Here is a 24,586-nt window from a genome sequence, read left to right as displayed (position 1 = left end):
CAATATGCACATAATGTTCAAGTTTTCTATAGTACTGTTCTTACTTAACTCAGGAAATAGAACTTGTTCAGTTGCAAATAAACAACCTTCATTCCTTTCAGCCTACTGCAAGCCCCTGTCTTAAAGTAACTCTGACATCGCATGTGCAATCAAAACAGTGAAATTTTATGTAGTTTGAATATGATACAGGGATAAGGAACAAAGCACCTACTTGCAGCTGTTTGCATCTGCCCTTCTTATAAGGGTAATGTTTCATTCATTACACTGCTGTGACACACGTTGAGAGAAACAAGCTCTCCAATGGAGCTGTGCACACCCAACAGACACACTAGCACACACACTTAGAAGTACCTTGGCAAAAAAAAACGCAGTTATGACAGAGATTTTATCACTGCTGGATTCACTTTGATACTTAAAAAGAAGCTGCCTTTGATTGCTGACTATTATGTTTTGATCAGCTGAGATACTGCACCCAAAAAAAAACCAAACAAAAAAACCACCCCAGGTCTGGCTTTGCAGCAGTGCTTTAACACCACAAATGACGATACCTCAAAAAAGCCTCCTTTGGCCGCAAAATGTGCAGCACTGTGTCTTTCAAGGTCAAATTGGTCAACTTCAACTCCCTTCTCAAGTAGACCACGCACCAGCTCCAGAACGCCTTCTCTTGCAGCTTCCATCAAGGCTGTGCGACCCGTAGCCTGCAAGGTAGAAAGAAAACAATTTAGAATTTGTCGTGTATGCTAATTTGGGCTGGAACAATATGATCTGATTGTTGCAAGGTGGCATAAAACTGAAAGTGTCCTCTTTAGATATTATCAAAAAAAAGGAGACAAATCTAATAATTTCTAAGACACTGGTTGGTAAACTTTTAAGAATCCAATCATAGTGCTACTAAAATATGTGTAGTCAGATCTCAGCAACTCAAGTACATTAGTAACTTGAGTCCCTTTAATAGTCCCCATGAAAATCAATTCCTTAGTTAAAGAATTCTTTATTCTCCATGCATGCTCTCATGCATGTTTACAAAATTTAACACAAAAGTACCACCTTTATCATGAAAGACCATAAAGAGCTATGACTGAAGGAGCGCTACAGGAAAGACAAAGCAACCAGGGAATTTCACTACTGTTCCATCTGTCTCTTCTTCTACATAATAGTGTGTGCTCGTGATTAGCAGTACCTATTTTCTTTATAATGGCTAATTTTACTAGATCTGTTGACATTCCCAAGAACAGAGCACATTTTGGATCAGGGATTGCCTGCTATTAATATATCGGCCCACAGCAACACTTAGAAAATCTGATTTGCCACTCTACAGAGGAGCAAAGAAAGCCAGTGAGCCATGGATACTGTTACATGGAACCATGCTTTCTTCCCTGAAAGGAAGGGGCCTAGCAAGCCATTTGTATTATGTGATCATGTATGTGGCCATCATATTAACAAAATAAAAAGGCGGGTTTCTCATATTGCAGGAACACTGAGTGCTTAAAGTGGACACATGCATGAGGGGACGGGATAAGGATGTCTGAACATTGGTTTTGCTATAGCTACAAGCTAGGAAGATTAGTTCAAAACTAGGACTAAAGCAAAAGCCATGTGCAGCTTTAGGGAAAGCTTGAGCTCCTTGACTTGATCAACAGCACAGAGCTTCAGTCCTTCAGGTGTTTTTCTTTAAATTAAGGAAGTAACAAATTAAAACAGATGGCAAAAGGGAGTAAAGAGTTTCTTACGTCTTGTCCCTGCCTTGATTCCCCACCAGACTGTTCACGTTGGATTCACATTTTAGTGTACATTACTTCAACTCCGGAAATCTTAGAGCACAACCAAGCAAAGTATGAATCAGCATTGCTCCACTGAAGTACAGTGAACTGCAACTCATTCAAGCTGTGGCTCAGTTATACTTTGTTTTTGTGAAATATTTGCAGTCTAACATACAAAAATCTAAATCAGGATACATGGTTCAAGGAGATTTAAATTCCTGCTTCTGCAAAAAATGGTAAGAGAGAAGAGGGAAATAGGCATGGCCACAGAGTTAAGCACTCGATACTGCTTTATTATCTTAATATGAGAATTTATGGCCATATACTCTAGTCATCTGGTAACTATTCTGTACTCCTGTATATATGCTCTTAGTTACAGAAATATTCATACCGGGTTTCTTGCATTGGGATTTGCTCCTCTTTCCAATAAATTCAGACATATTTCCTTAATATCATGAGCTTGCTCACAGGCTTGTAGAAACACAGGCTTCCCATCAGTAGTGCAGTTGTTAACATCTGCACCATAATCCAAGGCAATTTGCATGCAGTTGTAGTGCCGCCTTGTAGGTAAAATGCAGTAAAACAAAACACCTGCAAAGAAAAACAGCAGGAATTATGGTCCAAAACTAAATAATTAGAAAGGCTCCAAGCTTCACAGCTGAACCAACAAACACCTTCAAAGAGACCCATTAACTTCTCTTAGGGTATATACATGCAAAAAAGACTTCTACTTTAGGGCCTTTGAACCCAGGAAGTAAAGCAGAATTTAATGTGACAGGTCACGAGAGGAACATGATTCTCAGTCGCAAGTTATCTTTCAGATGTGTACTGGGGGGACCCAAAATATTCAGAGAGAATTATTTTCATTTTCATAAAGCTCTTATGGCCAATGACGTCTGTGGACCTGTAAGGATTACCTGCAACCACGCGTCCTCTCTACAGGTTGGACATAACATACATAGCAAGTGTGTAATGCAGTAAGGGGTCACGTTATGGTATTTCTGGTCTGATAAGGTTCTCTTTTACTTGCCTTTCCCTTCATTATCCACTGCAGCCATGTCTGCTTTAGCTTTTGCTAATAAATCCAAAACCAACTCATAGCCCAGCTCAGCTGCCTTCATTGCCGGAGTACGTCCCATTTTGTCCTGGACATCTGGATGAGCTCCCTGTTCCAGCAAGAAGCAGCACATATCAACGTCATTTTTCATGCAGGCCAAATGAAGGGCACTATATCCTTCCATAGGCTCCGTGAAATTAATGAGATTTGGAATTCCATTCTGGACCAGCTTTTCTATTTGCTTCTTGTCTTTCTGGTGAATGCATTGAAGAAGTTTGTAGATCTGTAAATTTAGAAGTCTCTTATCTGCTGGTAACATCCTGAATTAAGAAAAACAAAAAAGAGGCTTCTTTCAAGGAATTAATTTCTGCATGGGGAAAGAAGAAAACATGTAAGCTCAGAGATGAGATTATAATTACATGCCAGTAAGAACAGAAATCAAACTATGTTCAAGGCATGAAAATATCCACTTTAACTCAACAAAGCACTAAAATTTAATGAAGTTATCTCATTCAGTATACATAGCACATATAGGGACTATATAAACACATGTAGCACTCTGCAAAATTGTTCTTCATAACATTCAAACTGCTGTAAAGAAATCTCATTTGAGGTGAGAATTAAGTATATGAAACTGTGAGGTAACTGCTTCTCATTCATGGAACTTTTATAATAACTCTACAATTACTTGGAAGCCTAAAGGGAGGCTGATCATCTGTCATTTCAATGCTTTAAAGGGAAAAGAAGAAAATCACGTCACAGTGACGTCTGCACTTGCTGATACATAAAATTGATACTAGCATCACCTCATCAGTACCTGAGTACCTTCTATTTTTGGTTTTTTTTGGTAGCTGATGCATGAGCTTCCTGTGGGGCTACATACATAAGAGGTTAAATTGCATTTCTCTGCAGCAAAACTCTTGGGAACAAAAATGACAGTGGGTTGCTGACTTGCAAGAAGATGCAATGCATGCTTCTTGAGAAAAGTATGGTCCAGGAAACCAGCTTTGCATTTGGCTCAGTTCTGATTTTTTTTTCTTTTAGCCTCTTTTAGCTACTCTCAGCACTTGTGGCTGCAGGGCCAAGCAAGGGGCAGGCATTGTAAGGACCACTTCTGAAGCTTGCTTAAATGGGTGGGAAGCTTCCTATCAGCTTCACAAAGTCTTCAGTCAGCCCGTCCTCCAAAAATGATAGTGTGCTTACAGGATGCACAACAAAAAAGTGTGGAGGAACAGGGTCCTGTTAGGGAAAATTTGGGGGTTTTGGTGGTTGTTTGGGTTTTTTTATTAGTAATATAGCCTGTAAACAGGACTCCTCAGCAGTCTGCCTGGCTACTGCTGAGTGCTTTGTGGAACACCCAAGAACAGGTGAGTTTTAAGAGTCAGCTGTAGAAGGATGCAGAACTCCAACACTTTCTGAGGCAACACCTCCATTTCTGGAAAGGAAACCTGAGCAAGAACTGCAGGAAAAGTAGAAAAAAAAATAATAAGGGATAATAAGGGATAAAAATTAACCAGGGAATGGATAGAGCAGTAACTGATGTATTACAGGTACAAGAATTTTCATTCCTGTAATTACCATCTTTCATTTCATTTGAAGTTCTATGGCCAGCCTGGCTTTGGAGCAGTAGAGACAGGGATCAAGTTTACTGTTGAAAGATTTCTGACAACTGTGTCTCTTGTGTTTTCCTCCACTACAGAAGCTACTTGGCATTCTACCTGTGCATCTGCTGCCTAAAGACATTCACAGCCCCAAGTCAGGCCCTATGTGCAAAAGAACCCCATTACACTACCTGACGCATCTGACTGCAGCTGTTTGCTCCTCCCCTGTAACAGCTAAAATATTACAGCAGAGGTGTTTCATAAGAGGAGTGAGGAAAAAGCAGTGAAGGTCCATATAATCCCTGGAGCCACTTAACAACTGCCCCTTCTAGTCTATGGAGCATTGCAAAAATATTGTACATTGTTCATGTTTTGCTAGAAACGCTGTTGTTGTAACAGTTTTGACCAGCTCTATGACATGTTTTATTTGAATGGTGTTATTATTAGAAGATGCTCCCTTGCAGAAGTGTTTAAGTGGACACTAAAATGCAAAGACTTTCTATTTGCAATAAGAGCTGGTCAGAATACGTCAGCTGCTCCCAGAGTTTGGGAGCTTTCTCCATTTAAATAGGACATTGGTTAAATGCTAAATTCGTTTCTGTCTAGGTCTTACACAACTCTCATTTTGATCATATACAAAGTATATTCTTACATTGCACAATTAAATCATTAAGTAGCAATAACTTAAATCTGTCCCCCCTAGCTTGTTTATTATCATCCCTACCATATTGTGCTTCTTGTGGCATATTGTCCTGTGAAAGAGAATAAATGCAGAGGGTATTTTTTTCCACTGACAGAGTTTACAACTATAACAGCACTCTAGTCCTGAAGTTTTGAGTTCAGAAATAAGGCTACTTCTGGGTAATGCCCTGGTAGAAGTGCAAATTAGAGTTCCCTGTGGACTCTCCCTTTTAGAGTCTGAAACATTAGGAAGTAATTTCTGAGCAAATTCTCAATACAGGAAGTGTTCCTGGCTGCTGAGCACAGGGAAAGAGGTGGTGTGAACTCTGCAGGGGCTGTGGCAAGGAGGAGCAAGAAGGGACTGCAGAGAAGCCTCTTATGGTACTTACACCACTGAAGTTCAGCAAAAGAAATGTTTTTAAAGATATTTAGAAGCAGGTGACAAGCTTAAATGTTCTCTTACTCTAGTTCCATTTCCCATCACCCTGCAGCAGTAAGGAACTTAGTTTACTTCTAAAAACTGGATCCTTTCTTCCTATCATTATTCATTATTTGCACCTGGATTTTGCACAGCAATTTTTTCAGGAACTCATTTAGGATCAAAACTTGTCTTTTTTTCCCTTCTTTCTCCCCCTTAAAGCTGCAAATGCTGAAGAAATGGCATTCTCCATCGAAATAGGTTAGTAAAGCTACAGAACACGAGCAGCATTGCAGTTGGTAAAAATCCGTTAGTAACATTCAATGAAGGCACAAATGGACATAACATTCAATGCATATGGATTTGGACTTATTTTATGGATTCTCCTGGAGATTCAGAACAATGCTACTACTACTTCTTGCACAAAATTATACTCATTTTTTGAAGTACAAGCATTCAGAGTCAGCATGTCCCAGAATACTGTGTGTTTCAGCGGGAAAGATGATGCACTTGCAAAGCAAGTGTGAATTTAAAGTGTATCTTGCACACTCAAGCAACTACTGGTTGTAAGTAAACACCTGCCCTCACTGATGTTCCTGTTCCTGCCAGTGTTCACAGCAGTGACACAGCAAAGGGGAAGGAGCACAAGAGGCACCAGCTGTTGCAGGAACAGCAGCACCTTTGAGCGGCAATGGGAGACTCAGCAGCACTGGGGGGAAAGGCAGATGTGCTGCCTGTGTTAGACAGCACAGGATAAGATTGAAAAACAACAAACTGCCCAATATTCTTGCAATGTCTCTGTATATGTGTCCAATGATCACTTTAAATACATGATTAGGTGTTACTGGCTCCCTACAACCTTTGTCTCATGCAGGACATGAGACTGACAGCACACCTCACCGTTACTGCACACTTTCCTTTTGCTCACAGGATATTGTATTACACTCCCTCACAATTCTAGCCACAATACAGCCTGATCAGTTTTTCCTGGTACTTTTGAGGTTCTTATCACAGTATTCTCTTCACACACAGTAAAAAAATTATTTCTGTAAACATAAATGAAACTATTTTCATCACAATGATGAAGTATGTTGTTATCACAATTCAGCAACCAGTGAGATCCTACCAAGTTTAAAGTCTTTGCTTCAAAGCCTTAAGAACCAACAGTTTACCTGAAAACAACCATAACATTATAACTGAGACAGTTAATATGTCTTTGCAGTGTTTCTTTAAAGTGACTGGACCAAGTTTCATTAGAAGTTTTGACAGTAACAGGATCAAAGTCAGACAGAAAACTCTACCCAGAGTCAGGTAAAGTTACAAGAAAGTGAAATGGGCTTCTAGAATGAAAATATAACTACAGCATCTTGCAAATTTTCATTACATAAATACTACCAACCATTGGTACTTCACAGAGTTTTTATCACTTAACCTGGAACACGTCTTTTAATGGAAAGTGAGGAATTTTTAAGGTGGCTTTGAGACAGTCATGCTCTGGGGAGGGCTTCATGAAGCTATAATCATAAATCTCAAACTTGTAACATCTGCTTAGCAACAACTTTATCTGTTGACAAACATCAACTGTATTGCTACCTTCATTCTGCCAGTTTGTATCATTGTTTTGGTCAAGAGCATGAACTCATTTGAAATTCAGATTAATCCTTTTCCCTATACACCTAGTATTAGGAAAATAATTTTAATCAGATTGTTGTTCTCTCACAAAGCTCTCCAAGCTATGGCTGAGGTACGTTGATAGAAAAGGTCTGGTGGCCAACACTCCCTGACTCTCTGTCAAAGCCTGGTGCCTGACTGCTGTTGGAAGCACTCGTGACTCCTTTTTTAAAGTTTTCAGTGTTTTCCAGTTTCAACATTCAAGCTGGAAATATCCCTTTAATTATCGTTATTCACAAACCAGTAAACAAAATTTTCATGTGTTTTATCTTTAGTGAGAGAAAATAGCTTAGCACTTTCTAAATTTAATCCGTTTGCATGCTGGCCATGGAGATAAGCATGAGCCCTATATACTGGGATAAAAGAAAACATAATGATAACAGTGTCACACTATATTTATAGCTTTATACAAATAATTGCACTGGATTTTTGGCTGTGTCTAATGTTTAATAGGAACGATACAGCAAAATCTTCCTAAAACTGAATTCCAGTATAATAAATAGCCTATAATGCTGGATTTTCTCTTTGAGACCTTGGTGTTAACTCTCAAGAAATGCTTTACCTTGGGCTGAGGCATAGTTTAGCACTAAGTGATGGTCACTCACTTACCTGGCATTCCCTGGCTGAACTGAGAGGCTTCAATCTCATGCCAAACAGCCCTCTGGGAACTTGGCCCAGTCCTGAGCACTGTAAGGAGCGTCCCAACGTTACGGCTGGATGAGCTCAGAAAATGTGCATTCTCTGCATTCAGTTTGCCTTGTAACTTCCAGTCACTTTAGTGTTCATCCAAAATGGAATGTCGTAGAAGTGCCAGCATGCTTCAGGGAGGACAGGCAGCCCGGGGGGCCAGCCTGCACCTGGCAATGGGCTGGGGGAGCCACATCTGCTGGGGATAAGGGCTGAGAGGGGGCTGCTCCTCAGCGAGGCGAGCTGGGGCTCTCTGCAAGCCTCTGGACTGCTGGGAGCTGGTGATGAGGTGCTGCTGCACCCAGGAGCAAGGAACAGGGTGAACAACCACTCTCACAGCGCCTGAAGTGCCAAGGGTACAAGGTAAGGGATAAAGCTAGTGTTGATTTTCCTTGGGTTGCAGCTCAGAGGTATGGGTGGACTGTAGAGGGGACTGTCCTTAAAGGGAGAGAAATTGCTGGAAAGGGGCTATTTTGAGGAGCAGGCATTGACCCACGCTGTACTTAAGCGGTAAGGACTTGCTTGCCTGATGATGCAGGAAGACAAATAGGTAATTTCCAGTCCACCCTCCTCTGAGAAAGGTGCCAGGCATAAAGGGGTGCTGATGAGAAATGTCAGAAATGTTGTGGCCAGCAGGAACAGGGAAGTGATTGTCCTGCTGTACTCGGTCCTGGCCACGCTGCACCTTGAATACTGTGTTCAGTTTTGGGTCCCCCACTAGAAGAAGGATGTTGAAATGCTGGAGCCTGTCCAGAGAAGGGCAACAAATCTGGAAAAGGGTCTGGGGCACAGGGATTATGAGGAGCAGCTGAGGGACCTTCCAATACCTACAAGGGGGTTATAAGAAAGCTGTGGAGAGACTGTTTGTTTACAAAGGCTTGTAGTGATAGGACTAGTGGCAATGGGTATAAACTGGAGAGAGGCAGATTTAGACAAGACATAAGGAAGAAATTCTTCACTGTGAGAGTGGTGAGGCACTGACACAGGTTGCCCAGGGAAGCTGTGGATGCCCCATCCTTGGAGGTGTTCAAGGCCAGGTCGGATGAAGCTTTGAGAACCTTGATCTAGTTGGAGGTGTCCCTCCCCATGGTAGGGGGTTGGAACTAGATGATCTTTAAGGTCCCTTCCAACCCAAACCATTCTATGATGCTATGATTCTATGACCTGGGTCTGTTTAATCTGGAGGAGGCTGCGGTGAGACCTCATCGCTCTCTACAACTGCCTGAAAAGAGGTTGTAGCGAGGTGGATGCTGGTCAAGAAGCAAGAAAGAAGTGATAGAACAAGAGGATACGGCCTCAAATCGTCCCAGAGAGGCTGCCCAGGGCAGTGGCCGAGTCACCATCCCTGGGGGCGCTCAGGCGGCGGGGCCGGTGCTTGGGGACGCGGCTCAGCGCTGCGTTACGGGTCGGATGTCCTTAAAGTCCCTTCCCAACCCAAACGCTCCCACGGTGTCCCCCCTCCCCCCCCCCCAACTCACCTGCGGAACCGGCGGCCCCGCGGTCCCGGCCCCGCCCCCCCTGCACCGCCCCCGCCGCCTCCCGGCAACGGCCATGGGGAAGCGGGGGGAGCTCCGCCTCCGCGCGGTGCTGGTGCTTTCCAGCCCTTTTCCTCCCGTGGGAAGCGGGGCAGCGGGATTGTTTCGCCTCTAAATCCCACCAGGGTTATAGAATAGTTTGGGTTGGAAAGGACCTTAAAGATCATTGAGTTCCAGCTCCCCTGCCATGGGCAGGGACATCCCACTAGATCGGGGTGCCCGGTGGGATCACTGGGTGAGGAGGATGTGATCCAGAGGGACTTGGAGAGGCTGGAGAAGTGGGGCTGTGGGAACCTCATGAGGTTCAACAAATCCAAGTGCAAGGTCCTACACCTCGGTTGGGGCAATCTGTGGTTTCAGTACAGGCTGGGGGATGATGTGATTGAGAGCAGCCCTGCGGAGAAGGACTTGGGGGTGCTGGTTGATGACGAGCATCTGAGGGAACTGGGGTTGTTTAGCCTGGAGAAGAGAAAGCTGAGGGGAGACCTTACTGCTCTCTACAACTGCCTGAAAGGAGGTTGTAGGGAAGTGGGTGCTGTCCTCTTCTGACAAGTGACAGGTGGTAAGACAAGGGGGAATGGCCTCAAGCTGCTCCGGGGAGGTTCAGGCTGGAGAGCAGGAAAAAGTTTTTCACCGAAAGGGTTCTCCGGCACTGGAACAGCTGCCCAGGGAGGTGGTTGAGTCACCATCCCTGGAGGTATTTAAAGGACAGGTAGAGGAGGTGCTCAGGGACGTGGTTTAGTGGCAGATAGGAATGGTTGGACTCAATGATCTAAGAGGTCTTTTCCAACCTAGTGATTCTATGAGCCGGCAATGTGAACTCGCAGCCCAGAAGGCCAACCGTATCCTGGGCTGCATCAAATGAAGCATGGCCAGCAGGAATGTAAGTGGGTGGTGGTGGTAAAAACAGGACTACACTAAAGAAAGAAAGGTGTAAACTGCTCAGAGGTTTGAACATTCCCTGGAGTCTTGTAACTGGAGGTTACAGCTTCCAGAGCCAAACCTAGTATGGACCAGGATGTCTGTAAACAACCTGAGTCTTCATCTATGGGCAGCCTTGAGGCAGCTCTGTCCTGGAGGCTGCACTGTCCTGGATGCTTTAAGCATGTACCCTCACCTCTTACACAGGGACATCTCTAGTGGCTCACACTAGGAAGAAGCAATATTCACCCCTGGGACAGTCCCAGGGATGTTCCACTGACTTCATGAGTACCTTGATGAATGCAGTCTATGGATCCCATAGGTTTTACCTACTGTGTCAGCATCTGATAATGAGATAATCAGTAGTAAATTATTTCCTTACCAGAATTATTCCAAAGAACATTACTGAGGAGCATATATGTTTTCTTCTTGTTTTACACACTCTTAAAATTAACCTCAATTGCTCCTACAACATACATGCTTCATCATGATAGGTAAAGCCTCTGTTACCAATATGCTTCAAAATTGTCTAATTACACGTGAAAAGATTTCAGTGCCAAACAAGTGCTTCAAAGTTTTCAAAATACAAAAGTTGTGAAGTTTTGTTCTGTGCTAACAGAAGGTGCCAGACTGACAGCACTGCACAGTTCCTGCATGGAACAAGTGGGATAATATAGCTGTCATCCTCAGTGTCGCTTGCTGTCTTTGTATTGTGCTGGGTTTTATCAGTTTATGTAAAAGCACAAGGATGCTATGGATGTCCCAGCCAACCCCTGGAAGGAGCCTGTGCACTGTAAGGACTCATGCTGGTTGGCACTAATGTCCTGCTGACATCAGTGGAAGCTGAGCTAGATGGCAGCCTGACTTTAGCTCAAAGGTGTGCTTGGGAATTGCATGGGTTTTACCTAAGTCTTGTACTGCACAAGTAATTATTACTGTTGCTGATCTCTCTGGATTCTGGTGCTACTGCAAAAAATCTGCTGCATGGGGCATTACACCCAAAATCTCCTTGCTCAGGTTTGCCAGCTTGGGTGAATGGCACAAACTTAGAATATTGACTGATTCTGAAGGTTGTCTGGACTGTTTCAGCTAGCTGTGAGTTACACTGAGGGAGCGTGACATCAAATCAGGGTGTTAATATTGCTGAGTGTCCATAAAACTCTCTGCCTAGCCCATCCAAAACGCTGCCGTGTTAACAAAATGCAGTTGCGGCTGCTCAGCGGGTGTGTGTGTACCTGGTGCTGATGCCCACAGCAACGCTGACCGAGAGCACAGAGGTAGAGCTCTTCTACCCGCGACAGCAGCCTGCAGCCCCACCGGGGGAGCTGTTAAGGGAGCAATTCTTAAACTGCACTGTCTCAAGTTAGGGGAACAGTTTATTTTCTGGAAAGAACAATGAAATTCTGGAGACGATCTTTCTTCCATGCAGCACCACAACCACCTCCAAACTGTGCAGGTAGGTAATACCCTGCTACTGATGCTATTTCCTGGGCTCTCCTTTGTGTCTTTTTTGACGACACTGTAGGAAGCTATTAATATTACTCGAATCAATCAAAACTTACCGAGCTGATTTATTTTAACTTGTCACCGCTCCTTTATACTCTCTCTGTAATTCGTTACTGTCAGAAACAAAGTTCATTCTTTTTGCCAATTACTGTGCGCTCTTAGGAATAAGTCCTTGCATGGGAGAGAAAATCCATGAAATAACTGATGTAAGTGCTTAGTAAGAAAGCCCCCCCCGTGGCTGGAATTTGTCTCCTGGCCAAACCTCTGTGAGATCTGTGTGCGTGTTCATACAGCTAGCAGAGTGCTCTATAACCCACAGTGGGGTCATGTCTGCTTATGTACTTTGTTAGGTCCCTGAGACTCTGTTCCTGGAAAGTTGGGAAGAAAGATGTGTCTTTTTTGTGGTGGTTGTTTTCAAGGGAAAAATTAATTTTTTCCCAAACTGTCAGCAGGGCTTATAAAAGATGAGTAGTTATAAGAGCTAATGTGTTTTGCCAAGAAGGTCTCTGTTGATTGCGGTCTGAAATGAAGGCTCTGTAGATAAAAATCCCAGGAAAGCGTCTGCAGCAGGTTAGCTGGGTATTGGGAGAGGAGTATTTCAGCTTTAAGGGTAGTGTCAATGGAGTATTTTTTCTTTCATTTTGTCATTTTTTTTTTTCCTAAAACACTATAACTGTTGGTTATTTTTGATGTTGTAAGTACAGGATTCTTCTATGCATCTGTGCTTTAACTTGACTCCTCACCCGATGATGTGGCAAAGTAACACAAGGGATGGTGGGGCATTCCAGCAGCTGTATGCTTCCCGGCATGTGCTTGCCAGGTACTCTGTGTGCCAGGATAAAGGTTGGGATCCTGAGAGCTGAGTGGGGTTTCCTGTGACACATAGGTGGGCAGGAGTTCAGCCCAAGTGCTCACAGCTCTGGGAGACCCTCAGAGTTTGTCACTGACTTGATTAACAATGTTTGTTCACTTAAAACTTCTGTTACTAGTCCTGCAACCTCTGTACCCCTACAAGACCTGCAGAGGAGGGAGTGCCATACCTCTTTCATCATAATTTCTTACGAGGGTCTCTTTCCTATTAAGTCCAGGGACTCTGAAATCATTCCTGCTACTTTTTTTTTCACTTGTATGTGTCTAATGCTGTGCCTTGGAACACGTATAATTCAGTGGGAGGATTCCAGATGACTTTCAGTGGGAGGCATCAGGCCTGTTAATAACTGAAGCTCTGACTCTCTCTTGATTAGCTTTTTATATGCAGATCATAATATTAAAAAGCTGAAGGGGAAGACAAAAGATAATAATTTTGTAGCTGGTTTTCAGTTAGCTTCCACACTGACAGGTTAGACAGCAATGAAAATACAAACTGTCTTCATTTGTCCCATCTGTTATGATCCAGCCTGTCACTGTATCCCCTGTGAGATACTACACACCACAAGTTCTTAGTTTTCAACATGAAGCAGTTAAGTGTTCTGGAGTGTTCCTCATTTGATGTTACATGAGACCACTGAAATATTTATTGATCACAAGCTTCACCATATATACAGCAAATAAAGAAGGAATTTTCAGTTGGAACTGTTTCACATTGGTATCTGGGAGGCAGCTGTTCTGGTGATGCTGGCTCTTAGCAACTATTTACTGCAGTAGCTTTTAGAAATGCAGATAGAAAAGAGACCACGTGATGGAAAGCAACATTGTCTTTGAAGCAGAGAGAAGCACGTGTATCCCTGGGCCTGATGGCGAAACGTCTGGGTTTCAAAGCTGCTCGTCGAGTTCAGTGCTACTTACTGTAAAGAAGGGTAATCTGCACAGAAAACAGCTAAGAGCATGAAAGTAACTCTTCCAAAGCTATGTAAGACTGCTGAAATCCCGGAGGTCAAGCAGGGGGAATTCCTATACACGAAATCAATCAGTTCGGATGGAATAATCCTTGTTCCTATTCCCTTGCTTGGCCTTGCTCAGTTGTGGTTAAATGAGGAGAGTGGATGATAATCATCTGATAATCTTGCCACTGACGGGCAGGGGAACAGGTGGGAACCTTGGCTTGCCCTCACAACAATGCCAGCTCCAGAAATGGGTCCAACATTTGGGAAGAGAAGTAAGATGTTCCACAATCTTAAAAAGGTGCAGTAAATTGGCTGTTCCACTGCTGAGTGTATCAAGAGACGACCTGGAATAGTCAGTCTGTTTGCTTATCTCACCTATGTTTTGGACACAGATTGCCCAGTTACCCACCACAAGTGAAAGTAACTTTTCTCAGTGATTTATGAAATATATTAGGAAAGACTTGGCTATAGGATGCGATTTCTGGCTCATACCGAAAAGGTAACTAGGTCATCTTACAGCAGAGTCTTCAGTTTGATATGGGAGACCTGGCATGGGGGAGGCTAATGCTCCTTGATGCTGCCCTGTATCTGCCAGTGTCATCACAGCTGATTCCAGCTATTCTGGGATCTTTTGTGCCAGACTTCTTGAATTTTGTGTCATGCCACACCACGCCAAATATAAAACTCTGTATGTGTAAACCAGCATTCTTTTCCACAACAGTTGGTAGGAGACTGCTAACAAAGCCACTGTGCTCAATTATTGTCATAGACATATTACTAAAGTTTTCCTGTTCATGTTAATAGATATTTTTTAATTCAGACCTCCCTATAATAAAACCAGAGCTCCAGGCTGAGTATGTTCTTTTGAAGCAACAGGTTTGCTACTGCATACTGGTATGTGTCACCTTGGTGTTTAGGTCTCTGACTACACTTTACGTTAATGCATTGATTAATCCAGACATTAGATAAAATATAGATTATTTAGGATTTAATACTCATTTCTAAATAGAACATGCTATTTATTTTCCAAAGTTCATTACATACTGTGTTACAGATTGATCCAGAACACCTGAAAAAGCACTGAATTGTAGTTAGCCAAGACACCATTTCCATATTACAAGTCTATTATTCAACTCTTCCTAACTTTCTACTGCCACGTAACTCCATTAAAAGTATTCAAAATACTCAGGTTCCTACAAATAATGTATTTTTATCTCTGCTGTAATGATTTCAGGTGTGCAATTGCCTTATGGGATATGCTCCATTTTTGTCTCTGTTACGTCTCTAACACAGTAACTGGGTATTTCTGGGGGCATTAGACTGAGCGCTGTCTTTCACATGTTAAAAAACTGCACAGTTTGAGTCACTGAACAGTACCAACATAGACTATGCAAGTTTTACTTTACTCAGTGCATAAGACAAAATGCAATCCATCACAGCAGTTGGGCATAAGGCGCACACAAACACCAGTGCTTTTTCCTTCAGCTTCGCCACCATGTAACGCGCCTTGGGTGCAGGAGATGTTAAAGCATCTACCATAGCATCTACAACTTCATTGCTGTTAGTGCTTCCCTCACTGAGTATGCTATTGAAAAAGTTTGCTCGCTCTTCAACATACTCCTTATTGTAAACCGCCTTTTCCTCTTCACTGAGTTCATTCCAGATCTCTTCGGCACTGAGTGGTGGCTGAATTTTTGTAGAGCGTGCGTAATTTCCTGGCTGAATAATACAGACCTAAAAGCAAGATGTAAAACTTACCAAGATGCAATCAGTCATTCTGAGTTCAATTATATACTATAGTGAGTGAAACAGATCAAAAGCTTTCTGCAGACAGATTTCCAGAAAATGCTGCTTTGTTGAAAATTTAACCTTGAAAACTTGACTGAAATCAAATACATTCCCATGAAATGTTTAAGATTGCAGAGGTGCGTTATTCTGACTTTCTCATTTCGCTCTGATGTTAATGTTCTTGTTTTGACTACGCAGCACACCGTCACAGAATGCAGTAGTGCATCTTTGATTTTTAGGAAATGCCTAATGGTATAAATGTTTTGACAATACTGAGACAAAGCATTTCAATATGACTTTGATGCTTCCAAAGTAGAATACTTTAGATTTTTCACTCGGTGAATCTTGCAAGAAATAATTTTTTGCCCCAGTTTGGAAAAAAGGGAGATGTTAAAGAAAATTTGAAAGTTCTGGGGAAAGAAATGCTGTTTTCCCCAGGCAGATGTAACTAGAAGGACAATAGGCCTTTTCAGCCAAGTACGGAGGGGAGCAAAGGTCCTGGTCTAGCTCTCCCTGAAGTCATTAGCAAATTTCCATAGATTTCTGTGCATTTAGATTTAAATTGAAAGCAAAGAAATCCTTTGCTGCTCCATCTCTTTTCTTTGCATGTGTCATTGCTGTTCTAACTTCTGAGTCTCCAGGGGAATATCTGCACAGGCTCAGCACTCACAGTATGCATGTTAAAACTATTTGTAGATATGCAACATTAAAAACTCCATGGCATTTAACTGACCTGATTTCTAAAGACTACAACACAAGGTGAGGAAAACCGGTGCTGAGCTGGGGATATGACAGGCATCCTCTGAAAAGCCTGTGGTTAACAAAAAATCTTAATGTTTCCAATCTGCTACCCAGCCCATCTACACCTGTGTGTCAGTACCTGCACGTGCCTGCCTCTGGGCCTGCATGGCAATTGGCATATGCACACCAGAGGGGTTGAGGTGCGTATGTTGTATGTGGGGAGCACGAAGGGATGCGGGTAAGCTCCAGCAAAGAGACAGCGTGCATAGCTGGAGATGTTTTATGCTGCATCAAGTAGGTTTGCCATCGGGTATCTTTTGGAGCTCTACCTCTGGGTGCCATTTTCAGACTCGTTCAGTATTAGCCAAAATAATGCTAATAGGAAACTTCCACATGTATTTTAAACAAAGCAGGTTTGAAAACTCTATGTTTTGGAGCTTGTGGGAGTTGGCTAGGCTTCTGAGAGATACTACTTTTTCCCATTCCTTGATTTTCTATAGCCTTCTTTTTAGTGGAAGACACATACTTTGCTTCCTGTAGGCAGCTAGCTTGCCTGGCCAGAGTTCAGTGGGACAGAGTCATAGCTCCATCTGTTCCTTACCACCTCTGGGCAACTTTCTCCTGAAAGGGCAAAGAGACTGACAGAGTAGGCAAGGGGAGCAGAGGGAAGACGGCCTGTGGATTCTGCAGGCTCTCTGCAGGGTAGGTTCTGAGGCAAATGCCAGCCAGTCTCTTGCTTACAGTTGGAAACAGAAAAATAACTTCTAGATATTGCAGAAATGTTCATCAGCCTGGCTCACTATATTGTGTGCTGGGGCTATTCTGTGGGTGGGAGAAAACAGTAAAAATCCCAAAACTACCAGAGCGGCTACCTGTTAAACTAAGCTCTTCCATGCATTTGAGATTATCCTCAGCTAATCGGTTCAAATCCACATCATGCTGTGTGGCATTAGGATGTGTAAAATCACTTGCATTTTATAGCATCTTATATTTATCCAAGAGGGGTAGTTAATAGATCCATAGCAGTAATTTCTTCCAACATAGAGTTTATGAACAATGTTGTAAATCTGTGTACATAAAAAGTTCACCAATGTAGATCCTCTAGGGAAGACTTTTAGTGTTTGAGAAAAGTGTTTCAGCAGCGGAATGACTCCAACAGAACAGCCTAGTGAAGCTACTTAGTGATCTAAGCTTCAGGTTTGACTATCAGTGTTGCTTAGACAGGACACTAAGAGCACTCTTAGAGCCTCTTAGGTTAACAGAATAAAAACATAATTACTCTGCACAATGCTGCCTCTTGCAGTGCAGCTGTTCCCACAAAAAAGGAAGGAGCTTTTATGCACTGGTGTTGTGAGACCCCTCAGGGAGGTGATAAGCCTTCATTCTTGCTCTACAGCACTCACATCTGGGCTGTTTGCTCCCGCAGCCATCCCACAGAAAGCTCTGGTTACCTGGTATTGTTAAGACCTCTTCACAGAGCCTGACACTGCACAGGCAAGCCTGACTCAGAAAGTTTCTGCACTGCAGAGGATGTGGAGAAAGGGTGGAAGTCTGAGTGTTGGCACAAAGAGGAGGAGTGCTATCCCACAGTTTCTCAGAACGGCAAACATCACCCAGGTCTGCTGTTCTCAGTGATTCTCAGCTCAATGATAAAACACCTCTTTCCAAGGGGAAGCTGCACCCATGGATTCAGCTCTGATCTTTATCTTTGTCATTTGGATACGTGGAGTTTACTTTGCACAAGATTAGATATTATTTTCCATACGCTTGTTCTGTTCCCTTGGCCAACTTTTCCACTCCCACATCATTGTCTGGTATTCTTTGTGCAAGTCACTCACTTTTTAATCCTCACAGGAAGACACATTTCATCTCTGTAGGAAGTTTCAGGAGTGAAACTTCTCTCTTTCTCATATGAAAATCAACATTAGAAATAGCAAGGAGCATAACACAACAGCTACTTACCTGAACACCAAACTTCTTCATTTCCAGTCTTAGAGCATCGCAAAACTTTTCAATAGCTGCTTTGGTCATAGAATAAATGCCATTTCCCAGAGTAAAATAGGCAATAATGCTGGACATGAAAACAATACGTCCTGAAAAGAAAATAGTGCAAATAATGTAATGTCACTCTCAGTCTTTAACACAGAATTTATTTACCTGAGCCTTCTGAACTGCTATTAGTGTGGTATTTAGCATGATGTTGTTTTACTACATCGTATGCCAAAGCTGGGCTGTGTACATGTGTGGTCTCAGCACAGAAGTGCACTCAGCTCAACTTCACACAAAAATCTTCCTTCCATCTAGTAGCATATGCTGGACTAGGCAAAGTGTAACACATTCCCCACTTGCTGCTTATGACTATGGTAGCAATAGGAGAAGGACTGCAGAGGAGAGTAGATGATTTTCCCTGCAGTAGATATATACCATTTTTTTTCTGCGCTAAAGATGTCTCTGCGCTGAGAGCTGTCTTACAAGTGTGCTTATGTGCCAAAGGATGAGGACAAGGATGAGGACAAGGATGAGGACAAGGATGAGGTGCCTTCTTTGCCTCACTCTTTAACAGTAAGGAAAGTTGTGTAAAGTTGTGTTTCCTTGTATGTACATACTCGGGAGCTAGAAGAGCAGAACAAAGCTCCTGTGATCCAAGAGGAAGTGGTTAGAGACTTGCTTGACCAATTAGACAATCACAAGTCTATGGGGCCAGATGGGATCCACCCAAGAGTATTGAGGGAGCTGGCAGACGTGCTTGCCAAATCTCCTTCCATCATCTTCCAGCAGTCCTGGCTGACTGGGAAAGTTCCACTTGACTGGAGACTGGCTGATGTTGTACCTATGTACAAGAAGGGTCGGAGGGAGGATCCTGGAAACTACAGGCCTGTCAGTGTGATCTCAGTGCCAGGGAACGTCATGGAACAGGTGATCTTGAGTGCTATCATGAAGCACATGCAAGAGGACTAGGTGATCAGGCCCAGTCAACATGGGTTCATGAATGGCAGGTCTTGCCAAACTAACCTGATCACCTTCTATGACAAAGCGACCTGCCTACTGGACAAGGGAAAGGCTGTGGATGTAGTCTTCTTGGATTTCAGTGAAGTCTTTGACACAGTTTTGCACAACATTCTGCTTAGGAAACTGCCTCTGGCCTGGACAAGCTTACACTCTCCTGGGTGAAAAACTGGTTGGATAGCTGGGCCCAGAGAGTGGTGGTAAATGGAGGCTGGAGGCTGGTCACAAGTGGTGTCCCCAGGGCTCAGTGCTGGGTCCAGTCCTGTTCCATGTCTTTATCAATGACCTGGACGAGGGGATCGAATGCACCCTAAGTAAGTTTGCAGACGACACTAAGCTGGGTGGAAGTGTAGATCTGCTGGAGGGCAGGGAGGCTCTTCAAAGGGATCTGAACAGGCTGGACTGCTGGGCTGAGACCAATGGTATGAGGTTTGACAAGGCCAAATGCCGGGTCCTGCACTTGGGGCACAACAACACTATGCAGTGCTACAGACTAGGGGAAGAGTGGCTAGAAAGCTGCACAGAGGAGAAGGATCTGGGGGTGTTGATTGACAGCCAACTGATCATGAGCCTGCAGTGTGGCTAGGTAGGAAGGCCAATGGCATCTAGGCTTGTATCAGAAACGGCATGGACAGTAGGTCCAGGGAGGTTATTCTCCCCCTGTACTTGGCACTGGTGAGACCACACCTCGAATGCTGTGTTCAGTTCTGGGCCCCTCGCCACAAGAAGGATGTTGAGGCTCTGGAGCGTGTCCAGAGAAGAGAATGAAGCTGGCCGAGGGGCTGGAGAAAAAGTCTTATGAGGAACAGGTGAGGAAACTAGGTTTGTTTAGCCTGGAGAAGAGGAGGCTGAGGGGAGACCTTATTGCTCTCTGTAACTACCTGAAAGGAGGTTGTAGGCAGGAGGGAGCTGGCCTCTTCTCCCAAGTGACAGGGGACAGGACAAGGGGAAATGGCCTCAAGCTCCACCAGGGGAGGTTCAGACTGCACATCAGAAAAAGATTTTTCACAGAAAGGGTCATTGGGCACTGGGACAGGCTGCCCAGGGAGGTGGTTGAGTCACCATCCCTGGAGGTATTTAAAAGATGAGGTGCTTAGGGACATGGTTTAGTGGTTGATAGGAATGGTTGGACTCGATGATTCTAGAGTTCTTTTCCAACCTAGTGATTCTATGATTCTATGATCCTATGATTCTATATAAAGTCAAAGTCGGACTGCACAGTGATAAGCTGCACCAGGGAAAGGTGACTTGACAATATCTGTGCAGCCTTATGCTGCATTGCTGTGATTTTCCTGATCTGTGCTGCTTTTTTGCCCCTTGTCACTCTTGCCAAGTGCAGGCATGTATTAAAGTAGCAGAGATTTCCAGCTCGAGGCTCTGGTCTGTGGTTCATTTCAAGGGGTTACTTTTGTTGCCTAGAGTAAGAAATGTGTGAATGTGGATATATAAATACTAGAGGTGAGAGAGAAAATGGCGGTATCACTAACAATACAGATAACATAGTTGCATTCCTGTTGCTGTTACACATGCAGATGACATTTCATTCCAAATCTGACCAAATGGTATAGACTTATGCGACATCAAAAGGATATCATGGGAATGCAGTGAAATCTCTCATTCTGAATTAGGTTCTCTGCCTTCCTACGAAGCATCAGGAATAAATCTTTTACAAAATAACAGAACAACTACCAGCTTGCTGATCAAGATGCTGCATCAGCTGGCCTGGCCATCTGGAAATGTTAAGTGGAAATGTTGCTTTTCTCAGATTAGGATTCTTAATTCCAGGCTGGAGGGCAATGCCTCCCCTTACAGGTATTAATAATCTTGAAGTTTTTCTTGGAACAGGTGCCTATCCTAAAATGTCAGCTGGCCCCTTCCTTCAGAACACAGCTGCTGTGTGGTAGGATGACAGGATGACCTCTGCCTCCTTTATCCTGTAGCTCAGGACGTGGGACACGTCATTTAACTTCTTTTAACTTTTTGCCTAAGGTAACCAAAACCTAGCTTTCTCAGGAGAAGGCTCTAACACACAGAAGTCAGGTCGTTCATTTGGAGAGGTCACCTGCTGCCTCCCAAAACACGAGCTTTAGCTGTCCTGGCTGTTCTTGCAAGGAAGGAGACAGGAAACCTAGGATTCTTCCTAGAAGTGCCCTGACCTCCTCTCCTACATAGATGTGACTTGAAAATGGAGTGCGGGCAGTTAATAAAGCCAGGAGTGAGATGCAGAGTGCTCTTTTAAGATAAGTTACTATGTATGTGCGGCCGTCTAGACCCAGATCTTCTAAAAGTTTGTGCATGTGTTTAATATCATACACACAATTAGTCCCTTTCACTTCAAAGTAACCCCGTGCAATCCATGAATTGCCACTGGTGGATCAGCATCACGAAGCTGTAGTAGTAAGTGGGACATCACAGAAAAAGAAGTCGTTTCCACGTGTAATGGCCACATAACACGCTCACTGGGTATGTGCAATAGCACATTCTTTTACAAAAATACACCCAACTTGCAATATTTAAAGGTGTATTTTTTTTTTCTTGCATCAGAATATGGTCAGCCAAAGGCAACCAAGCAGAGGAAAGCAGAGTAGCCAAAAAGGAGATACTTTTACCTTGCCAACATTTTGTGTAACAGTGGCATCTGGGGCTTCCAGGTGAAGCCTAGCCCTTACTGTGCTTGATGTTGTATACACACAGAACAAATCCCAACCTTAAAGAGCTTACAACTTAAATAGACAGGCTAAGCAAAAGGGAGAGAAAGGAAAAGGGTGTCTTGTTTTCCCAAATACAGATGGGGACACGTAGGGGACAAACTGCAAAGCAACTGAGACATGCTGCAAAGCTGTAGAAAGCTGTTTAAACCATTTCTTCTCAGAAGAAAGGGTAAAGCCCATGCGTATGGAGGTCCATGCAAATACATCTATCCCATTCGATACCCATGCACCTCTGTATGGCACTCTTATACATATTTGAAGTTTCCTTGCCCAAGGTCACAGAGAGGATGTCCCTAGTTCACCACTGTAGGATCATCCTTCCTCTCCTAACTGCCAAAGCAGTCAAACAGTAAAACCCAAATAATAAATTTAAGAAGGCATTTATTGGATCTTTGTGTTTTCTGATTGTCAGTGCTTGCAAAGTCTTGCCTGGGCTTAATGATCCACTGTAAGCATTTTTTCTCTCTTTGAATCAAACACTGAAATAATTCATTATTTGTAAATATGTTTTTTCTATGTATTGTAAAGACACAGACTTTAAGGGTATTTTCTTCCCCTTACAGCTTTACCCTCTTTTCAGGATCAAGTTGCTCTTTCAGGCCACACAGAAGGAGGCTGTCATTTCAGTTCAGTGAGAGACAATTAAGGCTTCTTTTATAGATGCTACATTACCCTGATTATAGTAAGCTAATTATTCTACAACTCTAAATAACGGTGGATTAGCATTACCCTTGTATTTCCTTAGAAGGGGAAGAAATGCCAGGGTTGTCCTGATGCTCCCAAGGAGATTCACATCTGCAAATTTTTCGTATTTCTCCATAGACAGCCACCCTGTCTCGCCAAATGTTGATATTCCTGCATTGTTGACAAGCCCCCAGAAACCTGTGAAAGAGAAATGTCTCAACAAGCATTTTTCATAGTAAAACAATCACCATTAGGTGACAAAACACTTAGTGATTTGAAACCTTGGAAACAACTTTTTAGTTCTGTAAGCTTTTTGTCTTTTCTACTTACAAGCACAGGCATGTTTTGTTTAATGAAGGAATGTAATTGTGGCCATTATCTGGACTATATGAATCTCAGTGCTATTTAATAATCACTCATTTTATAGTCATCTTAAGTTATTTATGATAACATGGTCTGAGAGACTACATCTTACTGCCAATGCAGTGTACCATGCATGATATTTTAATTACTTTAATCCCCCTGTGTGCTATGAGAAGCTTTGTGAAAATTATATTAATCGGTCTAAAGGCTAAAGGGTAATATTTTCAAAGAGGCTGACTAATTTAGGAGGCTAAGTCTTGGTTCCTTTTCCAGGACTTAGAGCTTCAATTCCTTCTGAAATCAGCCAGAATCAGCTACGTGGGTGCAGCATTGGGTAAAGTAGCCAAGTAAAGTCTGTGGCTACAGGATCTTCTTGATTTTATACTCCTGGACAACTCTGTTCCCTGCGTAACAACAGGGCTTGGTGCCAAGAAGCCCAGATGCCTGAAATACAGGAACATTCCAGTGTTTAGAAGCAGAAACTTATGAGCTGCAAAGTTTGTTCTGACATAACTCTCTGCTAGAGAGTGCAAGCCCTTTAGCCCAGAGCCACAGAACAATTTGTGTGAGTACTGTGCAGTGCTAATAACCTCGACTGTTGGTAATGCTTTTTCACAGAAGCGTAGAGTGCTTGCAGTTTGAAGCTGACATGCTGACTAAACCCTGATTAAGCCTTGCTGACTTGTTCTTGCCTTCAGAACAAATATCTGTAGGTGTATGGTGAGGCAGTGAGTGACACGGTGCTTTTGAAAACACTCCTGCTTCTGTTCTCAAATACCTGAAGGTATTTCTAGCGTGACCAGCGTTGTAACTAAGAAGTGCACGGGGTACTAACTTGCACTGAAATAGCAAGGTTTGTAGCCTGTTTCTGCAGCTCCTACAATTTTTCTTATGAATGCTTTTTTAAGACCTTGTGCATGTCTGAGGCAAATGACTGTTTTGGCACGCCTTCTACAGGATCTCCAGGCCTAAGTTTCTGGTGAGCCACACTGGGTAACAGTGCCAGTCTTCCTTCTTCTGGACATGGGGTCCAGGGCATGTGTGCAATGCCATCGCAGCTGTAGCCTCCTGTACCCATGGTGGCAAAGAGAATCTCAGGGGACCTTTGGTCACCATAGTGAAGGTGCTGCAGAAGCCCTTGGGCTGAACTCTTTACTTTCTGACCTCCTCTGACAAAGCAACTGTGACCATTTCACAGTATCATGGCTCTTCCAGAACCCTGCCAAGAACTGCCAACACATTATTTCATGCACAACAACAGTTTAAGCTGAAACAGACTATTTTTTAAATTAGTTTGTAAAGCAGACCTCTGTAAGCTTTCCTTATGCATTTACACTACACTTGTGTTATGTAATGAAACTGGTGTTTAAACAGAGAAAGAAACAAAGTTACTTCAGTGAATGTCTCATTTGCAGAGCAAAACACTCAAAATCAGAACTTTTAGCATCCTCCAAAGAGAATAAATCGTTATTCAGCAGTCTTATCACACAGCAGTCCTTGAGACTGGACATCTCTTGTAAGTCCAGATACAGACCAACTGCTGTCCTAGTAATGCAGCAGTTTCCTGAGTACTTACCTCTTTTCTACAGCCCCAAACGTTAGTGGACAGAGGAGAGGAAAAGGACCAAAAAAG

The 24,586-nt window shown here is 43.2% G+C and overlaps 1 protein-coding gene across 4 annotated transcripts in view; it reads right to left on the bottom strand.

Moving 5' to 3' along the window:
* ANKEF1 (ankyrin repeat and EF-hand domain containing 1) overlaps positions 1–24,586 on the bottom strand; it is a 40,341-nt gene that overhangs the window by 10,830 nt on the left and 4,925 nt on the right. Inside the window, exons 1-4 of one of the 4 annotated variants that reach the window (XM_054060912.1) lie at positions 18,152–18,283; positions 2,791–3,137; positions 2,152–2,351; positions 549–698 (exon numbers count right to left, since the gene is read on the bottom strand). In XM_054060912.1, the coding sequence (XP_053916887.1) occupies positions 549–698; positions 2,152–2,351; positions 2,791–3,136 (696 nt within the window). In that variant the 5' untranslated portion in view covers position 3,137; positions 18,152–18,283. Of the gene's footprint in view, positions 1–548; positions 699–2,151; positions 2,352–2,790; positions 3,138–7,797; positions 7,918–9,353; positions 9,377–12,847; positions 15,395–18,151; positions 18,284–22,635; positions 22,789–24,586 lie in introns of those variants that run through there. The other 3 variants (XM_054060913.1, XM_054060914.1, XM_054060915.1) reach the window with 3 other exon arrangements.

This window comes from Cuculus canorus, chromosome 3, assembly GCF_017976375.1.
Source record: "Cuculus canorus isolate bCucCan1 chromosome 3, bCucCan1.pri, whole genome shotgun sequence".
Lineage (NCBI taxonomy): Eukaryota > Metazoa > Chordata > Aves > Cuculiformes > Cuculidae > Cuculus > Cuculus canorus.
The sequence above is the reverse complement of the archived record's forward strand: the minus strand, read 5'-3'. Positions and strand labels throughout refer to the sequence as shown.